General features: G+C 59.9%; 1 protein-coding gene across 2 annotated transcripts in view; it reads right to left on the reverse strand.

Moving 5' to 3' along the window:
* COL5A1 (collagen type V alpha 1 chain) overlaps window positions 1–3,854 on the reverse strand; it is a 197,390-nt gene extending 193,536 nt beyond the window's left edge. For both annotated transcript variants that reach the window (XM_017513083.2, XM_017513082.2), the window contains exon 1: window positions 3,310–3,854. In XM_017513083.2, the coding sequence (XP_017368572.1) occupies window positions 3,310–3,427 (118 nt within the window). In that variant the 5' untranslated portion in view covers window positions 3,428–3,854. The remainder of the gene's footprint in view (window positions 1–3,309) is intronic.
* Between the last annotated feature and the right edge of the window lie 7,596 nt (window positions 3,855–11,450).

Here is an 11,450-nt window from a genome sequence, read left to right on the forward strand (position 1 = left end):
GGGGGAGGGAAGGATGGAGGAGGAAGGAAGGGGATGGGAGGGTTGGAGGGAGGAAGGGGGGAGGGAAGGATGGAGGAGGAAGGAAGAAGAAAGGAACTGCAACACTGTTGGCCAAATGGAATGGCTCTGCCCCCAGGACCCGGTTGGACTGGGCCCCCAGGCTGGAACTCGAGCTCAGTGCCCTGGCCCTCTGCCCGTGGAGAGCTGATAAACTCATGGGAAGGGAGAAGAGGGAACTCTGACAAGTCAAAGACTGACCACGCCAGGTGGAGGGTGGATGCCGTCTGAGGGCCCCGAGGCAGGAAGGGGAGACACCTGCCTGGCATCCCTGCTCCCGGCCTCCTCAGGCTCTGTCCCTTCTCAGGCCCAGGCGAGGATGCAGTGATGGTGCCGCTGACGCTCACCACAGGCCAGGCAAGTGCCAGCCCCTCCACTCCCCTGTGTAACTGTCTCCCAAGACCGTTCCCAGAGCCATGTCACGTGACGGGGTGCTGCTCCAGATGCAGCTTCGCTGGGACTCCCATGTGGGTGCCCTCGGGAAGCGTTGGGGACTCATCCCAGCCCTCCAGCAGGGCAGCTCACTGCTCCGCACAGCCCCTGCTCCACCCATCAAGGTCTGTCTCCCGGGAAGTGGGACGGGGCGGTCCAGGGAAGAGGCAGGGTAGGCAGACAGGCCAGGCAGCGCGAAGGCAGGGCGGGACGGGCAGCACCAGCTGTGTTCGGCTAAGGCGTGGCGGTGGGGAGTCCAGAAATATCTGCAGGGCGGGGTGAGGAACAGGCTCTGGCCAGCCCCACAGGAGCAGCCCAGGGGTAACATCCCAGAAGAAGCTGCTGTGAGCCTGGCACTGGGAACATGCCCCTGCCTGGGGCCACGGCACTGCTGGGTGGGCACAGCCCTGGGTGGCGACCAAAACTCCAACCCCTCTGGCAAATCTGGACCAGGGCGGGGAGAGGGCTTGGGGAATTCTTGGGGCTTCTGAGCTCCTCCCACTCACTGCTCTTTTATGGGGAGAGGGAGGGAGGGGGCAGAGGATGGAAAAGGATGTCCTTCCAGCCAACTCGATTGAGTCAGAGGAAATTTAACCATTTGATATCTGTCAAGTCTCACAAAACTTGGCCGACTCTCCCCACAAATTATTGCAAAAAGCAGTCACGTGACTGGAGTCAACCAATGGCATGTAGAGGAGATGACCTCAATTTCCAAATATTGGGGTCATGTTTCATTTCCCATACTCTCCTTCCCCGTTACACTGTTCAGCAGCCCCAAATGCAATCTTACTTTTCATTCCTTCACACACTTGGCCAAAAGAAGGCAGGCAAAAGAGCCGTGTTCAGAAAACCCTTGGGAAACATCTGGCAAAGCCGAAGATGGAGAAGAGGGCAGGCACTTGCCGGTGACTCCTGGCCGCGCCTGCATCTCCAGCGGACAGCCACCCGCTCTGGCCACGCTCGGAGGACGCCTTCCAAATAGGTCCCACCCTGGGAGGTGGAGAGACATTGGCAAAACCCACCAAGAAATGTGGCCTCTTCACATGCTTCCAAAACTCGGTTTTGACAAAAGCGAAATGTCCAACTTTATGGTCCAGCTCTGGGCCATCATCACACTGCCACTTCCAAGGAGGTGCTCTTCGGTTAGCGAGGGCAACCAGAGAGGGAATGACAGCATGGAGGTAGGAGGTGGGCAGGAGGCAGGGAGGGAAATGGATCCTCAAGCCCGGTCCGGTGCATGGTCCCCAGCCAGTGCCCAGCCCCAGCTGTCTAGGGTGACAATTTCCCCCAAGGATTCCCTCCCGAGTTTCTGGGGATAGCCCTCAGAGGCGCTGAGACAGGGTCCATCCCCCGGCAATGGCACGATCCCTGACCACACCTTCTTTCTCCTCTCCATCTTTCTGGGGACCCCTATTGTCCCCCACCTTCAAATGACCCCTGGAGAAACACAAGCTCAGTGAGCGCAGGGTCAGGAGAGAGTTGGTGGCGGCCCAGGGATGAGAGCCCAGGTCCTGGGAGCCAAGCCAGGCTCCTGGCTCCTCCCCCAGAGCCACAGGGCAGCCCCCACACCCTGACTCCAGCTCAGCCAGTTAGCCCAACAAGCACTCATCGTGCCAGGAAAAAGGAAAAGAGTATTTTAATTGACAAGCGGAACACAGACAATCATTCTTCCCACATGTCTTCCAATCGTGAAGCAGAGAGAAGCACTCTCGCCGGCAGGCAGAGGGCTGGTCCAGCATCCGCTGAGCCCAACGTCCCATTGCTCTGCCTGCCACTTCTCCTGACCTGGCAGCGCACGGCTCTGAGCCTCCATCTCCCCACTTGTCAATAAGAATTCAGGGGACCTTCCCGAGCTGGGAACTCCAATGTTCGAGGGTCTGTGAAAGCCCACCCCACCATTAACTACCAAGAGTGATACCTAGAAAAAGTCCCCTGTCAGAAAGCTGCGCCAGGGAGAGTTGAACCCTGGAGGACCCAGGCAGCGACGCAGACAGCCCCCGCCTAACAGCACCCTCCCAGGGAAGCAGGGCTCCTTCTAAGGGCTGACCCTTGGCAGAAGAAATCCCACATCTGCATATCATCGCAACCACTCAGAGCCCCGCCTGCAAGCCCATCTCTCTGGCTTTGCTCCAGGCTTCCAATCCCTCAGCAGCTAACCCAGGAAAAGCTGCCTTCCTGGGATCAAGCAGTTTGGGGGTGGGATTAGGGGCAGGGCTGACTACCACCCCGCAGGGGTCCCCAGAGCCTCCAACACTTAGGTGACCAAGGCTGCAGGAACCGCTGTCCCTGGGGGAAGCCGGGCGCCGGCCCAGCCTCGAGCGAGCGTGCCTGGGGGAAGTTCAGTGCTGGGGGCCAGGCTTCTGGGAATCCCCCCACCCCCAGGAGTCCCGGGATTTGAAGGGCTGTGACTCTAGGGGGCGGCCCTGCCCGGTTTTGAGCAGAGGAAGTTCTGCTGTAGGGCTGTGTGGGCCCAAGCTGGGCTTTCCTGGGATGTGGGACACAGAAGGAAGGTTTCGGGACAAAAGTTTGCCCGCCTCGTGGACAACCCCTCCTGCGGATCCAGCTCTCGGCCCTTCCTCCGGCTCGCGCGACAGCCCCACCCGGCCCGCGCGCTTGGGGAGGGGGCGGCGGCGCGCCCGCGGGCATCGTAGCTGCGTGTCGTCATCTCGGGGGGGCCCAGCAAATGGCATTCGTGCATTCCACAGGCCAAGGAAGAAAAGTTCTGCGGGCGAAGGCGCCCGGGGATGACAGCGGCGCCCGAGCCGAGCGCGCCCCATCCCCATCCCCATCCCGCAGCCCCGCGCCCCGGGGCGCTCTTACCTGCGCGGCTCGGAGGCGGCGCCCACAGCAGCAGCAGCAGCAGCAGCAGCGGAGGGGGCAGCAACGGGGAGCCCGGGCGGAGCGGGCTGCGCGCTTTCCAGCGGGTATGGACGTCCATGCCGGCGGGGCGCGGGCCGGGGCGCACAGGGGCGCTCGGTGGCGCGCGGGGACGCACGGGGGCGCGGGGCACGGCCCGGGCAGCGCGCTCAGCGGGGACCGCACCGCTTAGGAGGTCATGGGGACCTCGGCACCCCCCGTTCTTCTTTGTGGCGGCGGCTGTTCTGGAAGGGGCGGCTGGCGCGCTCGCCCACGGGCGGGAGGGCTCGACTTTGGCCCGCGGGGCGGCCGGGACCCCGCTCGGCTCGCTGGCCCTCGCCTCCTCCTCCTCCTCCTCCAACTCCTTCTCGCCTCCTCCTCGCCGCCGCCGCCCCGCGACCCGCTCCCCGTGGGCGCTCCGCTCGAGTGAGGTCCTGCGCCAGCCGCGGGGACGGAGAGTGCGGGGCTCGCCTTGGGCGCCGAGCACTTTTCCCCCCTGTTCCTCCCTCCCTCTCTCCTGGAAGGCAGTCGTGGAGGCTGTCGATCCCCGTCGCCCGCAGCAAATCAGAGCCCGGCACTGGGCTCGGCGAGGCCGGCCCCCGCCTCCCACTGGGCGCCGCGGGCGAGGGGGTGGGGACAACGGGCGAGTCGCGGCGGGGAAGGGGCTGGCCCGGGGCGGAGCCGACTTGGGGCGGGCGCGGCCCCCTCTTCTTTCTCTGCGAGCCGGTAGGCGGGCGGGCCTGGGGCGGCCTCTGAGCCCAGGGGCCCACTCGGGTCCCCCACTCTTCCCACCCCGGGTGCCCGCACCTGGCGGAGCTCCAAGAACCGGTGCAGAGGGGCCCCGAAGTTTGATCACTTCGAGTTAAAAAGAAAGTTGCTGCTCACCCCGCCTAACTTTTCCTTCAACGTGGGGAGTTCAGAGCTCCTCTTCTGGGTGGAGACTAAACTTCCCATCCCCAGCCAGATCAGGGCGCCCAAGACTGTGGCCTACGTGTCAACCCGGACCGAGGACCTGCCTCCTAACTGCAGACTGGCCTGGGACCGAGGTGGGGTCTGACTTCCCAAGGGCTCCCGGTGTGCTTGGACGGGAACATCTGGGTTATTAATCAAGCTGAGTTTGGCTCTGCAGCCCCCAGGCCCCCACCCCTCACGCCTGCCCACTCCCTGGTGGCCCCTCTGCACTAAAAAGGAAACCAAAGAAGACATCCCCATGGGAGTGACAGCTGGCACAGGGAGAAGGAAGTGCTGGGGCCCTGATTCTCCTGCCTGGCTTCTTTAAGCCCCTCAGGGGTCTCCTCCAGACAGAGGCCCACCAGTCTCTCTGGGTGGTGGGTGGGCGTCTCTCCCTCCAGCTTCCCCAGGACTGGCCTCCCGGCACAGCCCCCTGAAGCCTGACCCACACCCCCCAATGGCTGCGGGGCTCGTTTTTTAAAAGGAAGAAATCAAAATGAATTAAGAAGGCTTTGCAAACCCTGGGCCATCCCCATCCCCTTTGAACAAACAATTTAGCCAGGGGTGCCAGACGGGGCTGGGACTCCCCACTCCAGCTGCGTCTCCAGACTGGGCGTGAAATTCCCCAAATGCTCTTTAATTCCCAACATTCTGGAAACAGGAGGTGAGGGAGTCCTCCGAGGTTAGGTTTGCTGGGATGGCCATGGCAGGCTCAGAGCTGGGTGACAGGTTCCTGCTGCTGACTTGGCGACGAGGCTTATAGTCTCCGTATCTGCCACATATACTCACGTAGGTATCAAATATTTCACAGGAAAAAAATGAGAAGCTCTGCACACACACGTGGGCAGGTGCCTGAGATGCATTCAGTAAAGCAAATGTTCTTTTCTATTTCCTTGTTACTTCACTTTTTATTCACTTTAAGTTCTGGGATACACGTGCAGAGCCTGCAGGTTTGTTTACATAGGTACACACGTACCACGGTGGTTTGCCGCACCCATCAACCTGTCATCTACATTAGGTATTTCTCCTAATGCTATCCCTCCCCACCCCCCCACCCCCTGAGAGGCCCCAGAGTGTGATGTTTCCCTCCCTGTACCCATGTGTTCTCATTGTTCAGCTCCCACTTACCGGTGAGAACATGCGGTGTTTGGTTTTCTGTTCTTGTGTTAGTTTTTTTTTTTTTTAACAAATTGTGTTAGTTTTGTTTGTGTACAACTTGTGTAAGCATATGTGATGAGGGGAAATGTGTGTGAGTTGTGCACATGAGTGTGTGTGTGTGTGTCTGTGTGTTGGTCAACCTGCAGCCACTGGGCCTTTACTTCCCTGTGCCCTTCAGTGAATGAGAAATTCCATCAAGCCCCGCCCTCCCCGCCCTCCCCAGCTGTGCTTGGTCATTGGAGTGCCCCAGCCCCACCAGCAAGAAGGCCAGCTTTCCCGGAAGACCAGGGGTACTGACCCAGGCCGTGGCCCGGTTATCTGAAGAGAGCGCAGACTTTCTGGTTCCAGCCTGGGGGATGTTATCTTTCTCCAAGCGCAAGTGGGGCTCCTTTCTGACAGCCTCATGCCCACATCTGTGCCCAGCAGCAAGCCCTCCTGTGACTCAGAGCCAGCATCTAAACTTTGGCCTGAATTAATATAACTGGTGCCTTGAGAGCTGATACTCAAGTGACTACCCCAAGGTCCCCCAAAAGTTGACTTCTCAGCAACGGTAAGCTGGCTCAGGCTTGCGGCTCAGCAGCCGTGCTCTCAGAGAGCACGTGGTGTGGCAGCTTGGAAAGCGACAAATGTGAGTTTCCACCCTCACCTGAGCCTTGAGTTGGGTGGAGAGACCAGCTTCTATCCCACCAGGAAACTCAGAAAGAAGTCCCCAGGCTCGGTGGCTTGATGTCTCAGCCCCGGACTATGGAGGAAGGACCTGGCGGTAGCCATCAAGATTCAAACTCTGGTGCCCAGCTGAGAGTATCAGCCACATCTTAAGGCCTTTGTTGTGCTTGGCCTGGTGCCTCACACTCTTCACCCACACGGGCATCAGTCCTCATGTACCGGTAGGGAATATGGGCATGTCTCCAGTCCCCAGATGAGGAAATCAGGGGCCAGAGAGGGTAGGCGACTTACCCAGGGAACCAGCTCATCCGTGATACGGTCCAGATTTGGACCCAGGTCTCCGGTGCTTGGAGCCCAATGTGCACTCCCTGCCTCCCCGTGGCATCTGGACCACTCGCCTGTCGCCAGGACAACCCTGCCCAGATTCAGACAACAGTGACTAGTGCAGATTGTCCCAAACGTCACCATCTTCCATGCCCTCCCACAACTGACTGAGCGAGTGACCTTGGAGAACTGTTCATTGCACGCCCACTCCTTGCCAACACAGGTGTGCAGGTCACAGGCCCAGAGCAAGGCGCCTGGGTCCCTTCCACATTGACCTGCAATGCAGCAGTGACTCCCACACCCGTACGGAGGTGCTGCCTTGCTTTCCATGTGTGTCTTCCTCATCTTCTATCCATCGCTTCCCATCTAGCCCTCCCTGGATGCCTGCTCCTGCTCACGGCACTTGCTGCTTAAGTCTAACCAGGTCCCGTGCCCTGTGCACCCCTGGCCCACCAGGAGTGCCAATGCCCATCACTGCATGTTTCCCACACTGCCCAGCAGAGCGTGGGACAGGCCAGGTGCCCTGCACCTGATGCCTGGAGTCCGATGGCCCAACTTCTCCTTCTGAAGCTGTGTTTCTTCTCACTTATTTTTCTGGTGGCAGAGCTGTGGTCTGGACAGAGCAGCCATGGCAAGCATCAAGTGTTGCCCTCACGTGGACCTGATGGTTCATCACTGGTTCTGAGGGACCACACCAGTCTCCCAGAGTCATGCCCGGCTGGAAAATGGCCAGCCGCTTCCCAAGACAAAGGCCTCAAGGGGCAGCCAATTCTCTCTTCTTGTCCTTCTCCTAGTTCCATGGAGGAGGTGGAGGAACAGGTCCTCATGGGGTGCCTGGAGGCAGATGTCTGCTTGCCCTCTAAGCATTCATAGTCCACAGGGTGCTGAAGTGGGCTCAGGAGGGCCTGGCAGAGCGGCTGGAGCTGCCTCACACTGTCCCATGTAGGGGAGGAGTTCCCTCTCACTGCCCAAGGAGAATGCCCTGAACCTACATCCGGGCACCTGAGGCTGCAGCTGTATCCTTCAGCTGATGTCCTGGGACCAGGCCAACTCCAGAGTCACACAGACTTCTGTTCGAATCCCAGCAGCACCAGTCACTAGCCACGTGACCCTGGGCTGGAGGATTCTGTCTCTGAGCCTCAGTTTGCCATCTGTGAATTGGAGGTGAAGAAACTGACCTCTGGGGAGTCCCTGTGAAGCTCAGATGAGAAGGTAGGTGAGGGAGGCCGGGCCAGGTGCTGTGAACTGGGAGTCCCCCCAGTCCCCGTCCCTCCCTGCTCCCTGCCGCTGGGCACTCATCCTCCCCAGCGTCTTCCAAGCCCCCCGCCCCTCCAGGGCCCCATCTGCTTACCTGCATCATCTCATTCAATGGAGCAACAACCCTTTGAGGTGGGAGGAAACGGAGGCTCAGAGAGGTGAAACTACTCTCTGGAGGTTGAACAGCAAGGGTGTGGCTGAACCCAGTAGCCGGGAACCCAGCTGTTAACCACCATGCAGCCTGCACGTCAGTGGACCGAGGAGGCACAGGGTCCGAGGGCTGGCCCGTGGCTGATGGCGTGCCCTGGCAGTTCCAGAGCCCCAGATCCCCACAGGCCCTGGTTCACCCTCTCACCCACTGGTCTTGCCCACTGCAGCTCCATGTGAGCCGTGGCTTCTCAGCAGACCAGGGGCCACCGCTGTGCCCACAGAGTCCTCCCACAGGACTCTCCCTACACACTGGGGCAGGTCAGATAGGAGGGAGCCCCTTTCAAGCCAGTGTTCTCTCTGAAAAATTACTTGGGGAAATCCGCCACTGTAAAGGCCTTAGACAAAGTGCGTCCTTCATTGCCTTGTTTTTGCAGGCTTCTTCAGCCTGTGTCTGCCAGGTGGAGAGTGGAGGGTAGGGTGAGGGGCGGCGGGGGCTGTGCCCCAGATCACCAGGCACCCCGGGTGTGAGTCAGCTCGGGCACCTTAGACCGCGGGGATTTGTTCCCTCACAGTCCTGAATGCTGGAAGTCCGAAGTCAAGGTGGCGGCAGGGCTGGTTTCACCCTCGGCCTCCCGTGGCCTGGAGACGGCATCTTCCCCCGTGTCCGCACACGGCCATTTCTCTGTGTGTGTCTGTGTCCTCATCACCTCTTCCTTTGGGAGCCCCAGTCAGTTGCATAAGGGCCCCCGCTAAGGATCCCACCTTAGCTGACTTATCTTATTAAAGGCCCCATCTCCAATCGCAGCCGTATTCTGAGGGGTAAGAGCTTCGGTGGACAAATTCTAGGGGGTACACTTCAGCCCCTAAAACTGGACCCCTGCAAATCAATCCCATCCATGGGCTTTTTGCAGAAATCAGAGGACTGAGGGGCTCTGTTTACTGGTGCAGTACAGGATTTTACCCATCTAAGGTACTCTCCTGTTGTGGATTCCGTCACCCCATGGGGGCGGAGGTGGGGACCCTGGCCAGCAGGAGGGGACTCTGGCTTCTGATGAACGTGCCACCACCCTGGCTCCTTGTCCCTCTGGCACATGGGCTGAGCCTCTCCTCGGCAGCACTGTCCGCCCCCGGTGTGAGGTGGGGCCAGCAGGAGGGCCCAGAACACAAGTGCAGATGCAGCGTCTCCTCCAAAAGGTTCCAGGCCCACTCCGGAGTCTCCTCTCTGCTCTTCCCTCCACACAGTAAATTGCCCCCGCTTTCTGTGAGTGGGGTGCCCAGCCCCGTCAGGAGCACATTCTGTCCTGGATATGGAGGAGTGCAGGTGGATAAGTCATAGTCTTTGTGACAGGTGTGTCTGGGAGCAGCTGTGCATGGGACAGGTAAGTACTGGAGCAGGTGGGCACAGAAGCAGGTAGGCACAGAAGCAGGTGGGCATGGGGCACACAGTCAAGCATGGGAGGCTGGAGCGTGGGCCTTGGGACACTGTGTGGTCACGCCTGTGGATCCCTCTGCTTCTCCAGAGAAGCTGCCATGGGTCTGACCTCGGCCTTCCCCGTCCCGGCCTGCAGTCTGTGCTCCATGTAGATGTAGGTGAGAGGGGCCGAGGGGGGTTGAGGGGGGCGAGGAGTGAGAGTGGGTGAGAGGCGTGAGAGGGGTGAGCTGGGAGTAGCCTGGGCAAGCTGTGGTCCAGTGAACTCCAGGCCCCGTGGTTCCATTTCAAGTGCGATCTGCTGACTCGGACGCTTTCCCCTTGAAGCCTTTCTCCTGCGCTGAACTCCTACCACTGTGTGAAGCTAAAGCCTCTGCCTCCTCTCCATCCCTCAGCCTTCCGCAACCCAGCCTCCGGCAAAGGAGCTGTTCTCCTCTCAGAGCCCCCCTCCCGGGACTCCGTGGCACCAGGACCCACAGCCCAATTTATCAAGCCACACACAGCTGGGCGCAGCATCTGACCAAACGCAGGTGCAACAGGAGGCTGGAGGTGCTTTCCATCACGGTGGCTTCTCTAGCATGACTGATGGAGGGCCAGGAAGCAGGGCTCTCAACAGCTGAGGGGCTGCCCCTCCTTCAAGCCCAGGGACAGGGCAGCATAAATCACCAAGGACTGGCGCCGTGACATCGATGGGTAAAACAGCCTGCTGTCCCTTGGCTGCGCCCGGCCCTCCCGTCTCCCTGGCCCTGCTCCACCCGCCATGCAGCAAGTCTTTGTTTCCGTATCATGTCCACGAAGGCCGGTTTTACTGGACCTGGAGATCCCATCAGGTGCCAAGTAAACCCTGCAAAATAATGGGATTTCCAGGCAAGAGAGGCTGTGACAAACACCGAACTGACTCTAGATGCATAGAGCGAGTTCACCATTAATTCGGGCCACAGGGTGCCCGTTCGCATTTCCAGACGGGGCCTGGCTTGGCATGTCACCCTCCAGGAGAAAATGTCATAGATGAAGATTGAGTTTGCCGCTTAAGAGAAATGTCAGTTGGAACGATCCCCGCTATGAATGCTTTTAAAGAACCATCTGTGTAGGTGGAGAGAGATGCCCGCAGTCAATGGGCTGTTCTCCAGGAGTCACCAAGATCACCCAGGTGAAACAGCATTTGAGGGTGTTTGTGCCGATGCCCCATGCAGGGGTCTCACTGGAGTTTTCCCACCAGCTGATGAAGGCGAGGGCAGACAGGACCACAGAGCCCAGAGCGAGCCACATCCTGGATGTGAAGAGCTGAGCCTGCCTCAGCAAGGGGCCCGAGGCGGCAGCCTCCCCATGCCGGCCCAGGTTCTCCTCTAGAGAGTGGAGATAGCAGTGCATCCCTGCACAGGCCGCTGGGAAGGTCATCCGAGGTGACACTCGGACTGTGTGGGACGCAGAGCAGGGGCTCAGGAAAGGCTCCATCCATCCATCCTGCTTCTGGCAGCCTCATGATCGACTGGGGAAACTGAGCCTCAAAGGGTGAAACAACTTAACTAGGAGGTGTGGGAGCTGGAGAGAGCCCCCCCCCATCTGAGCACAGAGCTCCTTCCATGAGCAACCTCCCCCTGGCCCCCAGGGATGCTCCAGGATGACACTATCACAAGGCACTGGGACCAGCAGAAGTGCCTGTGAGCTGAAGACTCTCAGAAAGTCAGGAGCCAGTGTTCTCCATTGTGGAGGGGTGGACCCCCTCAGTGCCCAGACTCCCCTGGCCTCTGTCAAGAGTGTGAGTTGCTGGTAGCCCACAGCTGAGTCCCTTGCCTAAACTACCTTTTACCAGAGGTTAAACCCCTTCCCTGCTCAAGGGCAGCCCACACCCAAGGACTGGTGGGGAAGAAGGTTCAAGGTCCTGTCCCTTTTTCTGAATGTGGGACAACTCAGAAGGGCAGCCCCTGCTCCTGAGCCCTGCGGCCAGGGGGCTCCATGAGGCCTTTGCAGAAACTGCATGCATATGTGCACAGGCCCGCTGCCCTCACCCCCCACAGGCCTTGTCGCCAGATCCCGCTCACAAAGCCTGGAGCCTCAGAGTCAGCTCCCAGGGACTCCGGCATAAATACTGTTCTCCCTGAGGACAGGGGTCAGGAGGGCCCAGGCTTGGGGCAGAGGTTCAGGAAGTAGAGGCGCTTGTGAGAGCTCG

The sequence above is a fragment of the Cebus imitator genome, unplaced genomic scaffold (assembly GCF_001604975.1).
Source record: "Cebus imitator isolate Cc_AM_T3 unplaced genomic scaffold, Cebus_imitator-1.0 Scaffold486, whole genome shotgun sequence".
NCBI lineage: Eukaryota > Metazoa > Chordata > Mammalia > Primates > Cebidae > Cebus > Cebus imitator.